Raw genomic sequence first — 24584 nt, 5'->3', positions numbered from 1 at the left:
AATCATCTTTTTTAGCGCCTTTAGCAATTGAGTATAGTTCTGCAGTTTCATCCAATTGTATTACTCTGACTGCCGCATGTTATGGTCCAAAAAAGCGCATCTACACCTCATGCGTTTTTAATGCGGTTTTGATGCGTTTTTTGTTTTTACAGTTTTTTTGGGTGAATAAGAGCAGAACTAGTTCTGCCAAACACATCTTACTCATATACAACTTCAAATTTAGTGAAAAATTGAGACAAATTCCACTTCCAGAGGATACTTTGTAGCCCAGTGGCTGTTTGCACCATACCACATACATATAACAAATGACATCACTTGTACAACCTATAAAAAATCAGATTTTCGATTCAGACATATTATGAGCACAAATACAACATTTTAAAATGAAATAAAAAGACTCCAAATATGAGATAAAAAGACTCCAAATACTATATAAAAAGTTAAGATGAGGGATGTGCTGTGGTGGGCACCCATGTCTAGAGGAAAAACCGACCGTATTGAAAACGGTCGGTTAATCGTCGAAACACCGGTGACCACCACCTTCTCATAGAAATCCAAAGAGCTCGAATTCTGCATTGAGCCCCCTGGGCATCAGGGTATCAAGTTCAAAAATTCTTTTAGTTTCCAATCTAGACATCTTTTCTATGTGATTGCCTCCTCTCCATTCTTTCTCCACTTTGTCAATAGCGAAAAATTTTAGACCTGAAGGGTCCTGATTATGTGTAATTTTAAAGTGGTAAGATAGTGAATGGTTTTCCACTCCCTTCCGTATATTATTTATATGTTCCGAAATGCGTTTTTTTAAAACCCTTTTGGTTCTGCCTATGTATAATCGTTTACACGGACATTCTATGGCATAGATTACATTATCCGTATTGCAGGTTAAACAATCTTTTATTAAATGGCAATGTTTATTGTGGTTAGATACCAATTCGCTGGTTTTTTTCGGAAAAGATGTAACTTTACAATTTTTACAACTACCACACCTAAAGAACCCCTGTAGGCCTATCCAACTTGGAATAGTGGGTTCCCTATTTGGTTGTTTTTTCACAGTGGGTGCCACTTTTAGGCCTAAATTGGGTGCCTTCGTAAAAACAATTCGTGGGTTTACTGGTATTGCAGTGCCTATAGTTTTGTCCTTTTGTAACAGATGCCAGTGTTTGGTTATGATCTGGCGTATTTTTTTATGATCATCGCTAAAGGGCAAGATTATCTGTAACATTTCCTGAGGAGACTCTGAATTATGTATTTTATCCTCAAAAAAGGACTTTCGATCCATGATTTCTACTTGATGTAATGCTTTTTCCAGGACCTCTATGGGGTATTTTTTCTCCAAAAAACTTTCCCTCATTTTATTGGCCTCCAACTTATATTGTGTTTCCAATGTACAGTTTCTTTTTATTCTTCGGAATTGTCCTTGTGGGATATTTAATAGCCAGCTAGGGAGGTGGCAGCTATTAAACAGAATATAGCTATTCTTGGCGGTAGGCTTAATGAATGTACTGCAGATTACGTCTTGATTTACTATATTAATATTCAAATCCAGATATTCTACCTTCTCCTGACTTGTCACTCCTGTAAATCTGAGATTAATATCGTTAGAATTGATGTCCTTTATAAAAGTTTGTAGACTCTCTTCTCCACTTTGCCAGATAAATAAAATATCATCTATATAACGTTGCCAGAGCACCAGGTCCGTCCCCAGCCTTGGCCGTATGGTCTGTCTTTCCCATTCCGCCATAAATAAATTAGCGTAGCTGGGGGCGAACCTGGTGCCCATGGCAGTACCCTGTGTTTGCAAATAAAAAACTCCCTCAAAATTAAAATAATTATGATTTAAAATGAAGTCTATTCCTTCTATAATAAAATCTATTTGTTCAGTTTCCAACCTACCCTCTAATATTAATTGAGATCTTACTGCCTGCTTACCCTTATCATGATCTATTACTGTGTATAGGGATTGTACATCTAAGGATCCCAAAATCCAGGTATCCTTAAATTTCAATTTCTCCACTATTTGAATAATTTGTGTAGTGTCCTTTGTATATGACTCTGTTTTTTGGACCCTAGGTTGCAACATTTGGTCTATATACTGTGACAAATTTGACGTAAGGGATCCAATGCCTGACACTATAGGTCTACCTGGGGGATTTTCTTGATCTTTGTGAACTTTTGGTACGCAGTAGAACATGGGTATTCGTGGAGTTTTATTCAATAAAAATTTGTGCTCCTCATCTGTTAAAATACCTTTCTTGTGGCCTCTATCACAGAAGGCCACAAGTTCTGCATAAAAATGGTTGGTGGGATCATTAGGTAATTTGCGGTAGGTATTGGTATCTTGCAATTGTCTTAGACATTCCATATTATATTTTGAAATGTCCTGGATCACAATGGATCCTCCCTTATCTGCTGGTCGTATCACTATACTATTATCTTTCTGCAAGGTCTTGAGAGCTTTTATTTCATCATTGGACAAATTTTTCCGTTTATATTTGGTGGTGTTTTTTATTTTTCGTATATCACATTCTACACATTTTTTGAAACTTGCCATTTCGTGGCTAATTTCATTTTTGGGATATTTTTTAGATCTATTTTTGCATGTTGTATGGATGTATTGATCATTTCTATCAATTTCTCTAGTAGTTGGATTTTTAAGAAAGTACTTTTTGAGACACAGACGTCTTATAAATTTTTCCACCCCTATAAAGGTGTCAAATTTATTTAAGGCAACTGTGGGAGCAAATTTGAGGCCTTTATTTAATAGTTGTTTTTGGGGATCTGTAAGGGTTATAGAACTCAGATTAATAATAGAGTCATTTTCTATTGGATCTAAACTTATCTGCGTTGTCCCCTTTTTCTTCCTGCCTCCTCTACGTATTTGTGTCTGTCTCCCTCGTATGATTTTATCCTTTTTGGGTAATGATGTTCCTGATGGTGATTTGATTGTGCAGTGTAGTGCTCTTGGTAAGGGACATAATGTCTTTGTGATTTGCCTCCTTGTTGGTGATATGGAGTGTACATTACTTGGGGCCTGTTCCTCAAATTGTATTGGTGATCCCCCTGGTGAGTGGTATTGTGTATTTGTGGTTCCTCCTGAGATGGTATGTGTCTTAACCGTGTCCTGTGATGTGGTGGGGTCCTGTCTAAAAAAACCTGCCTATCTTCAAGTGCCTCAAAACGGTTTTGTGTTGGTATTGTGTATTTAATTGTGTTGTGGGGCCTTTCTCTGTCCGTCACATTTTGTCTTTCTTCTGTTAAAATTTCTATAGTTTCAGTGTCTATGGTGGTATTACCTATGTTGGTGATTTGATTATGCCCAATTTTAGGTATAAAATGTAATTTCTTAATTTTCTTTTCCATTATATCTTGCTCTACTTTATCAAGATTATTACACAATTTAGATTGCCAATAGTTAAATTCATCATTTTTTGGCAATTTTCCCATATTGATTTTCATCTCATTAATCCTATCTGTCACTTCATTCAATATTTCTTTCCTCCTTTTCAGGATTAATTCCACCAGGGAAAGGGAATGCTGATGGAGCAGCTTGTCCCATTCAGTATTAAATGTGGGACTATGGAGATCCTGTGCAGGGGATTTAGTTAATGTTAAACCCTTTGGGGTTTTACCACAATCCACAAACCTGCACAGTGTCTTAATCTCCCATCTCTGTCTGAGCTGCTTCACCAGTAAGTTCTCCAATTCTCTGAATGTGTTTTTCATCATCCTATCATTTTCCACATTTGACTCTTCATTGTTAAACACAAAATTTTCAACCTTCAATCTTTTAGTTTCTACATGGTCCCAGATATCCATGGTGTTTACCGTGTCCTGTGCAGACATAGTGAGTGGACAAAATGTGGCTCAATAAATTAAGGAATGTCGCACTAAGGCACTGAAACCACACCAGGTGCTCCTGTGAATTGAGACCACTCTCTCAATACAGTAAATTATTTAAAATGAATAAACAGGGCACTCAAGGATAACAGAGACCAGGTACTATAAGCAAATATTAGCTTTTATTACTACAACGAAAAAACAGCTGAACGCTGCTTGCAGCGTTCGGGTGTCCGCCTGGCCGTGCGGAGGCGTGCGGATCCGTCCAGACTTACAATGTAAGTCAATGGGGACGGATCCGTTTGAAGATGCCACAATATGGCTCAATCTTCAGGCGGATCCGTCCCCCATTGACTTTACATTGAAAGTCTGGACGGATCCGTACGAGGCTATTTTCACACTTAGCTTTTATATGCTAAAATAATGCAGACGGATCCGTTCTGAACGGAGCCTCCGTCTGCATTATTATGATCGGATCCGTTCAGAACGGATCTGATCGAACGCTAGTGTGAAAGTAGCCTTAGACTGCCGACCTGACTGCTGTCCAGAAGGCCATCATGGACACCCTCAAGCAAGAGGGTAAGACACAGAAAGAAATTTCTGAACGAATAGGCTGTTCCCAGAGTGCTGTATCAAGGCACCTCAGTGGGAAGTCTGTGGGAAGGAAAAAGTGTGGCAGAAAACGCTACACAACGAGAAGAGGTGACCGGACCCTGAGGAAGATTGTGGAGAAGGACCGATTCCAGACCTTGGGGGACCTGCTTAAGCAGTGGACTGAGTCTGGAGTAGAAACATCCAGAGCCACCGTGTACAGGCGTGTGCAGGAAATGGGCTACAGGTGCCGCATTCCCCAGGTCAAGCCACTTTTGAACCAGAAACAGTGGCAGAAGCGCCTGACCTGGGCTACAGAGAAGCAGCACTGGACTGTTTCATGTCATTCGGAAATCAAGGTGCCAGAGTCTGGAGGAAGACTGGGGAGAGGGAAATGCCAAAATGCCTGAAGTCGAGTGTCAAGTACCCACAGTCAGTGATGGTCTGGGGTGCCATGTCAGCTGCTGGTGTTGGTCCACTGTGTTTTATCAAGGGCAGGGTCAATGCAGCTAGCTATCAGGAGAATTTGGAGCACTTCATGCTTCCATCTGCTGAAAAGCTTCATGGAGATGAAGATTTCATTTTTCAGCACGACCTGGCACCTGCTCACAGTGCCAAAACCACTGGTAAATGGTTTACTGACCATGGTATTACTGTACTCAATTGGCCTGCCAACTCTCCTGACCTGAACCCCATAGAGAATCTGTGGGATATTGGGAAGAGAAAGTTGAGAGACGCAAGACCCAACACTCTGGATGAGCTTAAGGCCGCTATCGAAGCATCCTGGACCTCAGCAGTGCCACAGGCTGATTGCCTCCATGCCACGCCGCATTGAAGCAGTCATTTCTGCAAAAGGATTCCCGACCAAGTACTGAGTGCAGAACTGAACATAATTATTTGAAGGTTGACTTTTTTTGTATTAAAAACACTTTTCTTTTATTGGTCGGATTAAATATGCTAATTTTTTTAGATAGGAAATTTGGGTTTTCATGAGCTGTATGCCAAAATCATCAATATTAAAACAATAAAAGGCTTGAGCTACTTCAGTTGTGTGTAATGAATCTAAAATATATGAAAGTCTTATGTTTATCAGTACATTACAGAAAATAATGAACTTTATCACAATATGCTAATTTTTTGAGAAGGACCTGTATATGAAAAGCCCTAAGTCATATGCACCTTAAAAGAGTGCGAATCAACCCGTCATCTCATCCCGCAAAAAATGAGACCCTGCCTAAGACAATCAACTAAAAAATAAAAAATTAAATACGGCTCTCAGAATATGGAGACATTAAAACATGATATTTTTTTTCAAAAATGCTGTTATTGTGTAAAACTTTAATAAATTAAAATAAGTATATATATTAGGTATTGCCACGTCCGTAAGAACCTGCTGTATAAAAATATCACATGACCTAAACTCTCAAATAAACACCGTAAAAAAAAAAAAAAAAAAAAAGTGTGCCCAAAAAACTATTTTTTGTCACTTTACATCACAAAAAGTGTAATACCAAGCGATCCAAAAGTCATGTGCATCTAAAATAGTACCAAGTCATATTCATCTAAAATAGTACCAATTAAACCGTCATCTCATACAAAAAAAAATGAGCCCCTACATAATAAACTATGGCTTTCAGAATTTGGAGACACAAAAATTTATTTTTTTTCAAAAATGCTTTATTATGTAAAACTGAAACAAAAAAAAATAAAAAGTTGTCATATATGGTAATGTTGCATCTGTAAAAACCTGCTCTATAAAAATACCACATGATCTAACCTGTCAGAAGAACATTGTAAATAACAAAAAATTTCAATGGTGCCAAAACAGCTATTTACTTTGTTACTTTGCCTCACAAAAAGTGTAATATAGAGCAACCAGAAATCATATGTGCCCTAAAATCGTGCCAACAAAACTGATACCTTATCCCATATTTTCCAAAATAGGGTCTTTTTTTTAAGTTTCTATTCAAGGGGTGCATCTGGGGGGTCTTCAAATTTGACATGGCAACTTAAAATTCCCTTACGTCCTACCAGCAGCACAGATGGGGTTAACTGCCCCCTGTGGACTGGTAGGACCGGCAGAATTTTTAATGAGCCCAAGAACCAATAATACATTTCCCACTCCCTCAAAAGGAGGGAACTACCCCCCAGACACCGTGTTTTTTTCTGTCCTTTGGACAGGTGGACTGGCGTGCAGCTCCCCCCTCCTTTTTTCTTTAGTTGAGGGGAGCATAAGATAGGGGATATGGCATTTGTCTTTCCCCTTATATTTTCCTTATCTCAGGGCTTTGCGATTGCCCTTTTTTTCTTGTGTCCCCTCCTCCCCTCTCTAACCTGTTGTATCTTTTCCTAACAGGGGATCTCTGAGTTCCGGTCCTCTCCTCGCGCTGGTGTGGGCTCGGGGTGTATGATTCCGGCGGCGGCGCGTCCGCAGGCGCTCGCCACTATCTCCCCTGGAATGACGTCACCAGCGACGTCACTTCTCTGCGGCTCCTCCTCGCAGGCGGCTATGCACTGACGGCGCTCGCTCCTTGCAGGGAGGGGGGGGGGAATTGAATGACCCTTTTAGGGTACAGTTTGTTTATTAGCAGGGGAATAATTAATTCCCTAATCTCTAGGGGGAATAGCTTCTCCGAAAAAGAGAGAGGACAGAAAGTAGGTGGGCAGAGGGCGGCGGCATCAGCTCTGATTAACTGCCTGCAATAGTTCCGCCCTAGGGCGGTCCCTCTCACCTCCTTATCAGCCCTCAGTTGCCTTCACTCAGTCTCTGGTTGTGCAGCTATTTTAGCAAGCCTCCAGAGCCCTATTGCACTGTGAGAGAACTTCTCTAGCTTTTTCTTGTGATACTGAGACCAAAGCTTCGTTCCTGTTGGTGGGCTTATTCTTAAGGTGGTGTTTTTTTCTCTTCTTATTGCTGATTAAGATTTTAATCCTCTTTTCTCCTTTTCGCAGTCATGTCTTCTCCACGAGACTCTGACCAGCGGAAATCCACCGCCAAACGCAGGCATTTGGCCTGCTTTGACTGCAATACCCCCTTAGACGACGACTGCTCGTACTCAAGATGTGACAGCTGCCGTTCCCGTACCACTACTGAACCCACGATGCAGGAAATGTATCAGTGGGCTAGGTGCTATGTGGATGATTCAATCAAGGGGGTAGTTAAGCTTTTGAATGAGAGATTGCCAGGACCCTCCCAGACTCCTCTGGAGGTCACCGCACCAAGCGAGAGAATCACAGTTTTTTCGGTGGGCTCATCATCCTCGGAAGAGGAGGAATTAACCTCATGTTTTTTCCCTCCAGAAAAAACTCAAAAGCTTTTGAAGTCCATCCGGTCGGGGGACCAGGATGTTGATGTTGGGGAGTCCTCCGATCCCGCCGGTCGGGCACAGCATGTCTTCAAGGTGGATGAGACCCTCCGTTCAGTCATGCATACTGAATGGAAAAAAAACGAGAAAGGACCAGTCCTGACTCGCAAATTCAAAATTATGTTTCCAATGGCGAAACCCTTGATGGAATCGTGGGGTTCCATTTCCAGGGTTGACATGGTGATAGCCAAGTTGTCTAGATGCACTCTAGTACCTGCAGATGATGGGTCGAGTCTGCAAGACCCTCTTGATAGGAGGGCGGAGTGCACATTAAGAAGAGGCTATTCAGCCGCTGCAGCTTCAGCATCTACTGCTATAGCAGCACCTGAAGTGTCGTCCTTCCTGAGGAGAAAGCTAAATCAGATCCAGATCGACGTGGACCAAAGTGTATCCTGTGATGACATCCTGGTTGCCTTCAAGACGGTGAATCTGGCCATGGACTTTCTATGCGATACGTCGCAAGTGCAGTTAAAACTAGCAGCCAAGACCATGGGCCTAGTCTCTGCGGCCCGTAGACCTTTATGGCTAATACCATGGAAGGCAGATAATGCCTCAAAATATAATTTATGTGGGCTTCCGTTTGAGCCCGATCGGCTTTTCGGATCCGAGCTAGACAAAATTATGGAGGGCCTCTCCGACAAGAAGGGCAAGAGTCTTCCTCAACAGCCCTTTCAAAGACGCTCCAGTCAGCATCGAGGGCGCAGACAGGGCCAGCAGGCTACTTCCCGTAGAAACTGGGGGGGGCAGTGAAGATCTTCGAGGCGCCCCTGCAGACCCATTAAGGAGGCCAATCCCCCCTGACTGCGGGCCTCCCAGGGGCTCTTGGTTTCCCCCTGCTGTCCCTGCCGTTAGGCCTCTGGCTTTCCCCGTACCCTCTCCCCAGATCGCCGTGGGGGGGTGTCTTGCCCATTTCAAGGAGATTTGGTCCCAGGAGATTGCAGACCCCTGGGTTCTAAGCATAATTTCCTCCGGGTACCTTATAGATCTCGCCTCTCTCCACCAAGAAAGATTCATCATCAATCGAGGCTTTCAGCCTGCCAAACAGAGGATTTTAGAATCCTACATCCAGGACTATGTTTCAAAGGGGGCTCTGGAGGAAGTTGCGGCAGGGAAGCAGGGCCTAGGGATCTATTCTCCAGTGTTTCTGGTTCCCAAAAAGACGGGCGATCTCCGGATGATAATCGATTTGAGATATCTCAATCGATTCATAAGAAGGCCAAGGTTTTGCATGGAAACCATAAGGTCAGTCAGCCACATCCTCAAGCTCGGAGATTTGATGGCCACTCTGGATCTCAGGGATGCTTACCTGCATATCCCGATCTATCCCGCGTCTCGGAAATATCTCAGGATCGCGGTCCAGATTTCCGGGGTTCTCAGGCATTTTCAGTTTGCCGCCCTCCCCTTTGGAATCTCATCCACCCCCCTTATCTTCACCAAGGTGGTGGTAGCGGTGGTGGCAGCACTGAGACTTCAAGGACTGACCATTGTCCCTTACCTGGATGACTGCTCCTTTTGGCGGCCACCGTACCAGTTCTGACCCACCATCTTCATCTGGCAATTTCCTTTCTGCTCGGCCTAGGGTGGATCATCAACTGGCAGAAATCGAGTGTGAGCCCTTCGACTTCAATACAATATCTAGGTTTCATAATCGACTCTGTGGAGATGTCTCTTCAGTTGACACCAGAGAGGAAGTCCCGGGTACAAGACCTGGCAAGGTTCTTATCGGTACCACGACGAGTATCCATTCAGGACTCTCATGAAGATGCTGGGGCTCATGTCAGCGGCTGCAGATGCAGTCCCTTGGGCATTATGGCACCTCCGCCCTCTTCAAACAGAAGTTTTGAACAGGTGGGACGGCAGCCCTACGGGGCTAGATTGCCTATACTCTCTTTCCTCCCAAGCTCGAAATTCCCTGAGATGGTGGTTCCATCTCCCTGCAGGGAAGTCTATGACCCAACCATCTTGGCTCATATTGACTACAGACACATCCCTAGTAGGCTGGGGCACTCATCTAGATGGTTCCACAGTTCGGGGAACTTGGTCTCTCATGGAGCAGCGTCTCTCCTCCAATCTCCGAGAGATGCGAGCTATCCGGCTAGCCCTCCTTCACTTCGCCCCTCAGATCCGGGGCAGAGCGGTGAAAGTACAGTCAGACAATATGACTGCAGTTCTTTACATAAACAAACAGGGAGGTACGAGATCCCTACCACTTCTTTCAGAGATCGGGGTAATTCTACGGTGGGCAGAGTTGAACCTATCCCATCTATCTGCCACCCACATTCGGGGGTCGCTCAACAAGATTGCAGATCGTTTAAGTCGCGGATTACCGACCATGGAGTGGTCTCTGCACCTGGAGATCTTCAAGCAGATAGTCCTAAAATGGGGATTACCGGAGGTGGATCTCATGGCAACCAGGTTCAACGCCATGGTACAGAGGTTCTGCTCTCTATACAGGGAGGACAACCCCCTGGCGATATATGCTCTGTCGATACCGTGGAGGTTTAGGCTGGCTTACATCTTCCCTCCCTTTTCCATGATACCGAGGGTATTGATGAAGATCCGTCAGGATCAGGCCTCGGTAATAGCCATCATTCCGTTCTGGCCCAAGAGATCCTGGTTTACCCAGCTCATTCAGATGAGTCGAGGACAATACTGGAGACTCCCCCCGGAGCAGACCCTGGTGTCGTGGGACACACATCTCTGCCCAGATCTGCACAGATTCAACCTGACAGCCTGGAGGTTGATCAGTCCCTTCCCAGAGTAGAAGGGCTCTCTGAGGTGGTCCTGAGAACGTTATCACATTCAAGAGCGGAACCCACTAAGAGGGCCTACTCCAGAGTGATGAGAATCTTCACCTCTTGGTGTGATTCTAACCAGGTGGCGTCTGCAGACCCGCCCCTTTCCGCCATATTACAGTTTCTTCAGGATGGACTAGACAAGGGCCTTGCTCCGGCTACTTTGAAGGTGCAGGTTTTTGCCATCTCGGCCTGTTTAAACAGGCTATATTCTCGGGATCCGCTCATCAAACGCTTCCTCAAAGGAGCCGAGTGATTGAAGCCTATAATACTGAGACCCATTCCTCAGTGGGATCTTTCAGTAGTGCTCAATGGGTTAGCATCTCCTCCCCGAGGAGGTCGGGTTCAAGTTTGTCACCTTAAAAACTGTCTTTCTGCTAGCTGTGACTTCAGCTAAGAGGGTTTTGGAGTTACAAGCCTTCTCGGCTCTGCATCCATATATCACCTTTTTGCAGGACCGGTTCTCCTTAAATTCTTACCCTACTTCAGACCTAAGGTGTTATCTTTTCAGAATGTTAACCAGGTAATTTCTATACCATTTTTTTTTTTCTTCCGCCTCCTCCGATGTCCCTGTCAGACATCCTCTGGACATTTTGAGATGCCTCCAGACCTATGTGGATAGGTCCAGGGAGTTCAGGATTGATGAGAATCTCTTCATCCTCTTTGCCGGTAAATCTAAAGGCGGCAAAGCATCTAAGGTTTTCCCTTAGTCCTAACAGCAGCACACAAATTTCCCACCCTAAGTATGTATGCTTGCTGAAAACACGCTGTCTGGGGGGTAGTTCCCTCCTTTTGAGGGAGTGGGAACTTTATTATTGGTTCTTGGGCTCATTAAAAATTTAGCCGGTTCTACCAGTCCACAGGGGGCAGTTAACCCCATCTGTGCTGCTGTTAGGACTAAGGGAAAACAAATTATCGTTAGAAATTAACGATTATCCCAGTGATATCTGCCCTCCAAAAACCATATTGCGTTCCTTTCCTTCTGCGCCCTGCCATGTGCCCGTACAGCAGTTTACGACCACATATGTGGTGTTTCTGTACACTACAGGATCAGAGCACTAACTATTGAGTTTTGTTTGGCTGTTAACCCTGCCAAAAAAGTGAAATTTAAAAATTTCATCTACAGTTTCCTTTGGTTCTTCTGGAACACCTAAAGGGGTTAACAAAGTTTGTAAAATCAGTTTTGAATACCTAGAGGGGTGTAGTTTCTAAAAAGGGCAATTTGGGTGGTTTCTATTATGTAAGCCTCACAAAGTTACTTCAGATCTGTACTGGTCTTTAAAAAAGTGGGTTTTGCTTCTAAACTTCTAAGCCTTCTAACATCCCCTGCAAAAATGGCATTTATAAAATGATCCTAACATGAAGTAGACATATGGGAAATCTAAAGTAATAACTATTTTAAGAGGTATCACCATCTGTTTTAAAGGTTCTTATCGGTACCACGACGAGTATCCATTCAGACTCTCATGAAGATGCTGGGGCTCATGTCAGCGGCTGCAGATGCAGTCCCTTGGGCATTATGGCACCTCCGCCCTCTTCAAACAGAAGTTTTGAACAGGTGGGACGGCAGCCCTACGGGACCAGATTCCTTATACTCTCTTTCCTCCCAAACTCGAAATGCCCTGAGATGGTGGTTCCATCTCCCTGCAGGGAAGTCTATGACCCAACCATCTTGGCTCATATTGACTACAGACACGTCCCTAGTAGGCTGGGGCACTCATCTAGATGGTTCCACAGTTCGGGGAACTTGGTCTCTCATGGAGCAGCGTCTCTCCTCCAATCTCCGAGAGATGCGAGCTATCCGGCTAGCCCTCCTTCACTTCGCCCCTCAGATCCGGGGCAGAGCGGTGAAAGTACAGTCAGACAATATGACTGCAGTTCTTTACATAAACAAACAGGGAGGTACGAGATCCCTACCACTTCTTTCAGAGATCGGGGTAATTCTACGGTGGGCAGAGTTGAACCTATCCCATCTATCTGCCACCCACATTCGGGGGTCGCTCAACAAGATTGCAGATCGTTTAAGTCGCGGATTACCGACCATGGAGTGGTCTCTGCACCTGGAGATCTTCAAGCAGATAGTCCTAAAATGGGGATTACCGGAGGTGGATCTCATGGCAACCAGGTTCAACGCCATGGTACAGAGGTTCTGCTCTCTATACAGGGAGGACAACCCCCTGGCGATATATGCTCTGTCGATACCGTGGAGGTTTAGGCTGGCTTACATCTTCCCTCCCTTTTCCATGATACCGAGGGTATTGATGAAGATCCGTCAGGATCAGGCCTCGGTAATAGCCATCATTCCGTTCTGGCCCAAGAGATCCTGGTTTACCCAGCTCATTCAGATGAGTCGAGGACAATACTGGAGACTCCCCCCGGAGCAGACCCTGGTGTCGTGGGACACACATCTCTGCCCAGATCTGCACAGATTCAACCTGACAGCCTGGAGGTTGATCAGTCCCTTCCCAGAGTAGAAGGGCTCTCTGAGGTGGTCCTGAGAACGTTATCACATTCAAGAGCGGAACCCACTAAGAGGGCCTACTCCAGAGTGATGAGAATCTTCACCTCTTGGTGTGATTCTAACCAGGTGGCGTCTGCAGACCCGCCCCTTTCCGCCATATTACAGTTTCTTCAGGATGGACTAGACAAGGGCCTTGCTCCGGCTACTTTGAAGGTGCAGGTTTTTGCCATCTCGGCCTGTTTAAACAGGCTATATTCTCGGGATCCGCTCATCAAACGCTTCCTCAAAGGAGCCGAGTGATTGAAGCCTATAATACTGAGACCCATTCCTCAGTGGGATCTTTCAGTAGTGCTCAATGGGTTAGCATCTCCTCCCCGAGGAGGTCGGGTTCAAGTTTGTCACCTTAAAAACTGTCTTTCTGCTAGCTGTGACTTCAGCTAAGAGGGTTTTGGAGTTACAAGCCTTCTCGGCTCTGCATCCATATATCACCTTTTTGCAGGACCGGTTCTCCTTAAATTCTTACCCTACTTCAGACCTAAGGTGTTATCTTTTCAGAATGTTAACCAGGTAATTTGTATACCATTTTTTTTTTCTTCCGCCTCCTCCGATGTCCCTGTCAGACATCCTCTGGACATTTTGAGATGCCTCCAGACCTATGTGGATAGGTCCAGGGAGTTCAGGATTGATGAGAATCTCTTCATCCTCTTTGCCGGTAAATCTAAAGGCGGCAAAGCATCTAAGGTTTTCCCTTAGTCCTAACAGCAGCACACAAATTTCCCACCCTAAGTATGTATGCTTGCTGAAAACACGCTGTCTGGGGGGTAGTTCCCTCCTTTTGAGGGAGTGGGAACTTTATTATTGGTTCTTGGGCTCATTAAAAATTTAGCCGGTTCTACCAGTCCACAGGGGGCAGTTAACCCCATCTGTGCTGCTGTTAGGACTAAGGGAAAACAAATTATCGTTAGAAATTAACGATTATCCCAGTGATATCTGCCCTCCAAAAACCATATTGCGTTCCTTTCCTTCTGCGCCCTGCCATGTGCCCGTACAGCAGTTTACGACCACATATGTGGTGTTTCTGTACACTACAGGATCAGAGCACTAACTATTGAGTTTTGTTTGGCTGTTAACCCTGCCAAAAAAGTGAAATTTAAAAATTTCATCTACAGTTTCCTTTGGTTCTTCTGGAACACCTAAAGGGGTTAACAAAGTTTGTAAAATCAGTTTTGAATACCTAGAGGGGTGTAGTTTCTAAAAAGGGCAATTTGGGTGGTTTCTATTATGTAAGCCTCACAAAGTTACTTCAGATCTGTACTGGTCTTTAAAAAAGTGGGTTTTGCTTCTAAACTTCTAAGCCTTCTAACATCCCCTGCAAAAATGGCATTTATAAAATGTAGACATATGGGAAATCTAAAGTAATAACTATTTTAAGAGGTATCACCATCTGTTTTAAAAGCAGAGAAAAAGAAATTTTGAAAATTGCTAATTATTCAATTTTTTTTGTAAATTTGGTATTTTTTTTATAAATAAAAATAAAATATTTTTACTCAAATTTACCACTGTCATGAATTCCAATATGTGACTAGAAAACAGTCTCAGAATGGCTTGGATAAGTAAAAGCATTTTCACGTTATTACCACATAAATTGACACATTACTTTAAGTATTACTTAAAGGAAGTATTACTTTACTGAGAGAGTAGTGGATGCATGGAATAGCCTTCCTGCAGAAGTGGTAGCTGCAAATACAGTGGAGGAGTTTAAGCATGCATGGGATATGCATAAGGCAATCCTTCATATAAGATAGGGCCAGCGGCTATTCATAGTATTCAGTATATTGGGCAGACTAGATGGGCCAAATGGTTCTTATCTGCCAACACATTCTATGTTTCTATGTTTCTATGTTTCACATGTCAGATTTGCTAAAAATGGCAAGGTCCTTAAGGGGTTAAATTGATCAAATTGATTTGCTTATCTTTAGCATGTTGATTTATATACAGTATCCTTGTCTCTCTCTCTCTCTCTCTCAAAATAGTTTCGTGTCCAAACAAAAAAATTCAGCTAACCTGAAACCAAGCGAATCTTAAAAGGTTTGCTCATCTCTAATGTGACTCTATTATACCACATATTCCTGTCTAGTCAAAATAACAACTCATGATGTGATAAGTAATCCTTAGTTATATAATTTTTCTAATTTATTATTGCAAATATTGCAAATATTCCCATGACTGTCTCATGAAAAATTTATGACCTGACAAGTAATTCTTGGTTATATAAACTGCGAATCTAAGCCAGTAAATTTAAAACCTAGAAAGTCAGTGTAGAGGGTGTGAAACCATCTGTGACAAAAGATTTAACAATGGATTCCAGTACCCACAAGTTCTATCATTTACATGATTTTGATTCGAGACAATATCTGGAAAATTATGTTTCAAATAAACACGACATGGTCTTTGCAGAGGATTCCTTGTTATTTCCAATTGAAAATCTTACAAAAACCTTTGCATCAGGTAAGTGTTTTTCCATACTTAATAAGTTGTATTTCTTTTTTTAATTTTATTGTAGAACATTTGTAATTCCTGCAACATTAAAGGAACGTCTGAGACATATCGCTAGGATATGCACCCATTGTTTGATAGGTGCAGGTCCCAGAGTTTTATTCCTTTTTTATTAGTTTTATTGTTGAACATTTTCAAGTCCTGCAACATTAAAGGGATATTCCCATATAAGACAATGGGGCATATCACTAGGATATGCCCCCATTGTCTGATAGGTGTGGATCCCACCTCTGGGACCTGCACCTACACCGAGAATGGAGCAGGGAAGGTGGTGGCTGGAGGACCCCGGGTTTCCCCGGGGCAGGCCACCACCAAGCGCTCTCTACGCAATATGAATGGGTGCGAATGCACTTGCGTGGCCACTGCTCCCATACATTTCTATAGGGCTGACAGAAATAGCTGAGCCAGCACTATTTTCAGCAGCCCCATAGAAATGAATGGAAGGTGGCTGCGCATGAGCAGTGCGCCCTCCACAACTTTCAGGACTCCGTTCTCGGTGTAGGTGCAGGTCCCGCATCTATAAAACAATAGGGCATATCCTAGCTATATGCTCCCATTGTCTGAGATAGGAAAACCATTTTAAGAACATTTCATTATTAACATCACAGTATCTTTTTGGATTTTAAATAATTGACTATGAATAGGATGGAAAATACAGCATGGTTTAGTAGTTAGTAGTAATGAAGTAGTTGTTTCTGAGTAATGTTCCATGTAGTAATAATCTTTGTATGTTAATAAGCAATCTTATTTCTAATAAAACCGTTTTAAAATGCAAATAATGAACTGAAAAAATTTCCAACATTGTTTTTTGGGGGGGGGTGGGAGGGGTAAAAAATAAAAATAAATGTACATTTGGAGGGGGGGTTGTTTTTTTATTTCATTTAAACAAAAACTGTTTATTATGGTTTACTACTTTTAAACGGTAAAAACATTTTGCCACATATAGACGGAATGTGAGTCACTGTTCATCCACAACTTCTTTATATGTTTAAAATATTAGATTTGTTAATGCAATTTTTTTTTTCAGGTCATATTAAAGGAGATATCTTGATTGACCTCACCATGGGTTCACTGGTTCATCATCTGTATACAGCCTGTGAGTTTTTCAAATATATCATAGTGCTGAAGGTCAGTGATCGATGCATCATGGAGCTGAAAAGATGGGTCGACACACGTACAGGAGCATTTGATTGGAGTCATGCTGTGAAACTTCATGCAGACATTGAAGGAAAAAGGTGAAGAATTTATGCAAATATAGGGGAAACCCACTATCATTGTTATTGTAGCTACTGTACTAAAGTTATGTAGCATATCTAGGAAATGTTTAGGCTGTATACTTCTACCTATATTATATTCAAATCAAAATTCGCATCTATTCTGAATCATCTATATTTGCCTACTCCAATAAATATTTTCATCCATATAGTTCCTTCTGTTGGAACAATAAACTGGATACTTAGTACACCAGCTTTGATTGAATTCAAACTTTTCCTCCAGTAATGGAAACCAATAATCCAGAGCTATGTAATTATTGAGCTTTCGTGCTGACTAGAAATCAGCAATTCTCTTGAAATTTGTTCAAGGTCTGAAATGTTCAAAAGACTTGATTTTAAAATTAACTCTAGAAAATTTGCAACAGGTGTTTGGAATGAAAATGGAGTAACTGTGTAACGTCTAGGACATAATCCATGTAGAAAATATATTCATTTGTACTAGAGATAAGTGATTCCATTTGTAATGAATCGGGTCATTACAAACTTCCTAAAGTTTCCAAATGAACCCAAAGCTTTTCAGCTTTGTTTTGAGCAAATCCAGTAAAAACAGCACACAGTGCCATCTTGCTGCACGTCGATGGGAAAAAAAACAAAGGAGGAAGAAGAAGGGTACTCACATGACCCTAAGAGGAAGTGGAGGGGCATTTGCCCTCATTGGCTCGCAGGCTAACAGACAGCCTAGATAATCCAATCAATGCTGCAGAAGGCTGGGAGGTGCCCTTGAGGAACAAGCTGAACATTAGTCTCTGAATGAGGGTGGATGGGTCTATGCAGTGTCTGACAGAAAATGATCATAAGAACAGTATACAGTCACAATCAAGCTTCTATTGTAGTGTCGGGGACTGTTTATGGAAAGGCTAGAAAGATGAATAATTGTGTAAAATAGGGAAAGGCAGGGAAAGCTTTCAGCCAGGAAGTTAGGAGTGAGGGGCTGAGGCTGGGTGTGCTAGGCAGAGCCTTCTAGCACAGCGGCAGCTGCTGAAGAATCTCAAAAGGAGCTGCATACCAGAACATTTTATTTTTTTCCCATTTGAACAGAATTACAGCATTTTTTTCCAAGTGTTGGTGAGGAGGAATAAGCTCAGCACAATTGTACAACAGGAGATAGTGTTCTCTCAGTGAGAACACATGAAATAATAGCCTGAAATCTGGGACAAAGCATCTCCAGACATTTTTTTTTTCTTTGGGGGGGAATAGCAATATACATGTTTAACACGTGTTTTATAATCCAGAGGGTAGTGCTTTAACTCTCAGTGACAACACATGAAATAAAAGTACAAATTATGGGACAGAGCATCTCCAGACCGCTCAAAGGTTATTTTTCTTTTGCGAAAAATAGCAAAACAAATGTGCAACGCATGTTTTAACCCCTTGGATACCAGAGGGTTTTTTCGTTTTTGCTTTTTCATTTTTCTTCCCTGGAGCTATCTTCCTGGAGCCGTACCTTTTTTATTTTTCCCGTTCACATATCCATATGAGGGCTTTTTTTTGCGGGATAAGTTGTAATTTCTAATTTTTCTAATGGAAACTTAAGTGGGAAAAAATTTAAATTGGGGGGAATTGGAAAAAAAAGCAATTCCTTCACTGTTTTACAAGTTTTGTCCTTACGTTGTTCCCTTTGTGGCAAAACTGACCTGTGCCCTTAATTCTCTGGGTCAGTATGATTACAACGATACCACAATTCTCTGGGTCAGTATGATTACAACGATACCACATATGTATCGGTTTTTATGTCTAAACAGTGTAAAAATAAATTAAAACGTTGAATTTTTTTTTCTTTATATCACCATATTCTGACCCCCATACCTTTTTTTATAGCTATGTCTACTGAGCTGTGTGGGCCTCATTTTTTGTGGGATGATCTGTCGTTTTTATTCATTTAATTTTGACCCTTTTTTCCATTGCTCCATTCACCCTGATGATATTTAGATTTTTTGTTATTTATGTATTTATTTTTTATTCCATGGAAAGGGGGGTGATTAAAATTTTTATATTTTTAATTTTTTTTACTTTATGTTTTTGTAGCCAATTTTTATTATTCAATATTATCATGTTTCATAAAGAACCATGATGATAGCTGAATTGCTCATTTCTTATTTTGGCCTGGTAGCCAAAATAAGAATTGCAGCTCCATCACCCTGGGTCTCTATAGAGTGCAGGCAATGTACAGCCAAAACCTCCGAAAGAACTGTTTTTTTTATCTGTTCTGAAACTAGTGAGGCTGCTAATACTTTTGGTTTAAGAGCAAAATATGATAGGCCTAAGCCAAGTTCGGCTTCCACTAGCTCTGTGCGAGCAACTTCCAAAACCTCAGCCATGTATAAGATCTGCAAGATTAAAATCGGCAGTTCAAACACAAGCATAGGTACCAGAGCTTTATGGCAGCACATGAGGTGGTATGACCATCTACTTTGTAAAAATACCACTGGCCAGCATTCACGATCAGAATAAGTCTGTCCTCCTTCTCCTGGTCTTCTTTTTGGCAGCCATCCTACATTCCCAAGGAATGCAGTGTCCTTGTCATCATCATCAGCTTTTTCTTCTCCTTCTCAGACTCCTCATCTATGTCCTACGCTCTATCGTTAAACATTCATAATGGAATGTGTGGCCAGGATAAAACTATCCTGGACCAGCAATTAGTTTGTCTATGAGCTAAACCCCAACCTTGCCAAGCTGCTGATGGTGCACTCACTGCCATACCATTTAGTAGAGTCTGCTGTCACAAGGCAGAGAACCTGGGCCCCTCTTTATGATTCTCGTTATGTGGCAAGGTTCAAGCCACAATGGACACATGGAGCCGCTGTTACGGGCAGGAACTGCAGCAGGAAACAGCGTTGCTCCCATTCCCCTGTTATTTATCCCAACATCCTACTGGCTCTTACATCACCAACTCCAACTGGGCAAAGTAATTAGTGACAATAGCCACAACATCGTGGCTCCGCTGAACCTGGGGGAAATAAAACATGCACCCTGCATGGCTTATGACATCTAGTTGTGCAATGCTTTTTAATAAGGTAGACTGATTTGTGCAAGGTGCTAGTTAATCTACAGCATTCCAAATGGCTGGAATTCAACATTGCACATGCCGGAGCATCTGTACAAGCAGCAGGAAGCTATGAATGATTTTGTCATGCACCAGACAACCACCTCAGCAAGGGGTATGTGTTGTTTCGAAGGTCAGTAAGTGGCAGGTCATCTGAGACGACTGTTGGGTGCTGAAGCCCTTCGAAGAGGCCACAAAATTTGCCAGTAGGGCAACAGTGGAATGAACAACCTCACTTCCCCCCCAGCCACAGGCTCCTCGGGCACACTGACCAGATTGGTGACCTGTATGCTCGGTTGCTTACATGCTGACATAGTAACATAGTAACACAGTTTATAAGGCTAAAAAAAAGACATCTGTCCATCCAGTTCAACCTGTTATCCTGCAAGTTGTACCAGAGGAAGGCAAAAAAAAATACTGTGTAGAAGCCAATTTTCCCCAATTTAGGGGGAAAAATAATCCTTCCCAACTCCAATCACGCAATCAGAATAACTCCCTAGATCAACGACCCCTCTCTAGTAGCTATAGCCTGTAATATTATTACACTCCAGAAATACATCCAGGCCCCTCTTGAACTCTTTTAGTGAACTCACCATCACTACCTCCTCAGGCAGAGAGTTCCATAGTCTCACTGCTCTTACCGTAAAGAATCCTCTTCTATGTTTGTGTACAAACCTTCTTTCCTCCAGACGCAAAGGATGTCCCCTCGTCACAGTCAAAGTCCTGGGGATAAATAGATGATTGGAGAGATCTCTGTGTTGACCCCTGATATATTTATACATAGTTATTAGTTCTCCCCTGAGTCATCTTTTTTTTTTAAGTGAATAACCTTAATTTTGATAATCTTTCAGGGTACTGTAGTTGCCCCATTCCAGTTATTTTAGTTGCCCTCCTCTGAACCCTCTCCAGCTCTGCTATGTCTGCCTTGTTCACAGGAGCCCAGAACTGTAAACAGTACTCCATGTGTGGTCTGACTAGTGACTAGAACTATGTTCTCATCACGACATCTATGCCCCTTTTGATGCAACCCATTATCTTATTGGCCTTGGCAGCAGCTGCCCGACACTAGTTTCTACAGCTTAGTTTGCTGTTCACTAAAATTCCTAGGTCATTTTCCATATCAGTGTTACCCAGTGTTTTACCATTTAGTATGTACTGGTGACTTGCATTATTCCTTCCCATGTGCATAACCTTACATAACCTTACATTTGTCAGAATTAAACCTCATCAGCCACTTCTCTGCTCAAGCCTCCAATCTATTCAGATCCCTCTGTAGTAGTATACTGTCCTACTGTTAATTACTTTGTACAGTTTAGTGTCAACTTCAAAAATTTATATTTTACTGTGCAAGCCTTCTACAAGATTATTAATAATTGAAGGGAATAGGGCCCAATACTGACCCCTATCCTGACAGGCATATCATTGACATCAAGCAGTCTGATAATTACTGGATAGTTATTCATTTATATTCTCACTATCAAAGCAAAATGAGGGAATGTTTTTCTCCCTCTGAAAGAGAGTCCAAATTATGGTATTGCCAGGAACAGTGTATGTAGCTTACCACAGATTTTCACAAGCAGACTCCTGCCATCAGTGCATCTAAAAGGGAGCCCCTCTCTGCCACTCCTTCCCCCCTAGGAATCACTCACCTCCCTCAGCCACAAGCAGCAGCAGCCATTTCAATCTCTTCCACATGATGGAGCAGTTTTTTCACGTGCCATGCCAGGCAGAGGCAAATTAACAAGCCAAGACCTCCTGCCGCAATGCTCAGGTTCAGGCCTACATATAGTTTGGCCTTTCCCTGACCCCATGCACTTCTGGGTAGGCTAGACTAGAACAGTGGCCCAAACTGGCACAGTTCTTCTTTTTTGCCTAGCCTCCAGTGTTATCTTGGAGAGGGTTTTCAGCTCTGCAGGGGGTTTATTAACACCCAAATGGAGCAAGTTTTCCTCCGCCAGTATCCAAAACTTTGATTTTGTCAGAAAGAACCAAGCCTGGATTTAGGAGGATTTCCACACTCCTTTGGCTCAAGTCGATGAATAGTTCTAGCCTTGCTGATGGTGCCCTATCTTACCGCTGCTGCTGTCTCGCTGCCTTCCTGCCTACCATTATGTTGCCTTCATACCATCTTGTTATGTACTGCTGCTGCTACCTCCATCATGCAACTGCCTCTGTCGGCCTTTCTGAAAACATGTACCATATGGCTGATGTCACCACCACCACATCTGCTATTCCTCTATGCAAATCTGCTACTGCCACTATTATTAACGTTAAGTATCTGTCACTAATAATACTACTACTACTACCACTACTATCACTACTACTGATCCCCACAGACTGCCTTGGATGTTCCATTTAAAGTTTCTTCTGCTGTTGCTACTATTGGATCCACGTGCCTATAATACCCAACCCTTTCCACATCCACACTGTACAGTTGCTCCCATTCTAAAGGAAGACACTTTTTCTTCAGACAATTAGCACTCCAAAGATTACAAACCCTATAAATGCATAATTTGGGGATTTTTAATCCTATAACACCATCCGTCCCCAAGGGGGACACTTTGTGGAAGCTTTGGAATATGAAAAAGCATAACACATACGGTGTCACAGTATGTTTTTAAACACATTGTTTGTTAATGCTGTAAAACATGCATTTACCCACAGCTCTGTACAGGTGAAACTCGAAAAATTAGAATATCGTGCAAAGTTCATTTATTTCAGTAATGCAACTTAAAAGGTGAAACTAACATATGAGATAGACTTATTACAGGCAAAGCGAGATATTTCAAGCCTTTATTTGTTATAATTTGGATGATTATGGCTCACAAAGTCACAATTTTGAGGTACCCTTTGCTCAGGGGGTAGGGATTAATTAGCTGACTAGAGTGTGACACTTTGAGTCTAGAATATTGAACCTTTTTACAAAATTCCAATTTTCAATGCAATTCCTTTTAATTTGCATTACTGAAATAAATGGACTTTTGCACAATATTCAAATTTTTAGAGTTTCACCTGTATGTTAGTGTCACTCTGCCATTGCATTCAAGAGCTTAGGGAGGGAGGAGAGAAAAACTTAAAATTCATATAAATTTAAAAATACAAGATGTTTTCCTATAAATTCTGAGGTCCTAGGAGACTAGAGTGTGGTATATACCAATTTCCAAGGAAATTGTAGCCACTTTGGTTCAGACCAAATGGATTCGTGTCCGAACTGAACTTTTAAAAAAAAAAATCAGAAAATCAGAACCAAACCGAATCTCAAAAGGTTTGCTCATCTCTAATCTGTACACATTAACTGTAGAAATTTTGAAACAGGTTTTTGGAAGAAAAGAGACCCACACAACACTAACTCAACCTATCCATAGTGTTAAAAGCCACTCCATCAATAAATTCTTTCTTTTTACCACTATATATTTTCTCACTTCCTAACACCATCCCTTTAAGACCCTACAATGTATGTGTGTCTAATAGCTGTGTCTGTGAAAGGCATGTCTCATAACATCAGTGGCTGAGTTCAAAAAGCTGTTTCTGTTGGACCCTTACATAGTGTTTAATAGACCATTTAATATGTTCCCTCACACATGACTGAGGCTGACTGCAAGCTCACAAGCCAAGGTCCCACTCAGGGTCATGTGATCCTTCATCTTCCCTTTGCTGTTACCCTCACAAGTGTACTGAATTTGATTTAGTAAAACAATAAACACCATTTTGCGTGCATTGGTCAAATCAAATTGCCAAAACGTCTGCTTCGAATCCAATCAGTTTAGAATGATTTCGATTTTAAGATAATCACTTTCTTCATTTTCTCATTTCTGTCAGTCACCCGGAACAGGACAAAGAAGACAAAGTGAGAGCAACAATGCAACATGTTGTGAAATGTAACCTGCAAAAAGAAAATCTGACGGATCCGATAGTATTACCGCTAGCTGATTGTCTCATCAGTCTTTGGCTCCTAGATGTTATCAGCAAAGACAAAGATGATTACATCAGATATCTCAAGAAATGCTCAAAGTTACTGAAACCTGGAGGGCACCTCATATTAATTGGAGATTTAGACACCACATATATCACTGTCGGGAAACACAAGGTCCATTATCTCACATATAATGAGGAGTTTGTCAGAAATGCTTTAGCTGGAGAAGGGTTTGTCATTGATTGCTGTAAGGTTAAAAAGAGAACAGTTGTGAGTGACCTTTGTGACTATAAAGCTGTCATATTCATTGCAGCTCACAAAAACAAGTAGGGCTGAGTTGAAACTTTTCAATAAGGTCTGTATGTCAACTATTTATAAGTAAGGCTTTAAAACAGACTCGAATGTCCACCTGTTACATTGAAAATACAATCCAATCTTCAGGCAGCATGTTATAGAACAGGAGCATTTCTGCAGACTGATATATATGCACAGTTAGGGCGTAGCTATAGGGGGTGCAGAGGTAGCAGTCGCTACCGGGCCCAGGAGACTTAGGGGGCCCAAAGACCCTTGTGTCACATAAGAAGACACCAGTATTATAGAAAGTCCTTGACTGTCACATCTCTGGCTGGAGGGAAGGGGTTAGGTTGAGAATTTAGCTTGGGGGGGTGCCATTAAAATTTTTGCCTCAGGCAGCACAAAAGATTTGTGCTCCCCTGCCCCTGGCCACAGAGCATTGAGGGAAGGAGGGC

General features: G+C 42.2%; 1 protein-coding gene across 1 annotated transcript; it reads left to right on the top strand.

Moving 5' to 3' along the window:
• The first annotated feature begins 15367 nt into the window (after positions 1 to 15367).
• Positions 15368 to 24334, top strand: LOC122926830 (nicotinamide N-methyltransferase-like). Its single transcript, XM_044278334.1, has 3 exons — positions 15368 to 15557; positions 16633 to 16840; positions 23742 to 24334. Exons 1-3 carry the CDS (start codon positions 15407 to 15409, stop codon positions 24163 to 24165), a joined length of 783 nt encoding a protein of 260 aa, XP_044134269.1. The 5' UTR covers positions 15368 to 15406; the 3' UTR covers positions 24166 to 24334.
• Positions 24335 to 24584: the final 250 nt, after the last annotated feature.

Source organism: Bufo gargarizans, chromosome 2 (assembly GCF_014858855.1).
Source record: "Bufo gargarizans isolate SCDJY-AF-19 chromosome 2, ASM1485885v1, whole genome shotgun sequence".
Taxonomy (NCBI): domain Eukaryota; kingdom Metazoa; phylum Chordata; class Amphibia; order Anura; family Bufonidae; genus Bufo; species Bufo gargarizans.
Note: the sequence above shows the minus strand (reverse complement) of the source record. Positions and strands in the feature narration are given on the sequence as shown.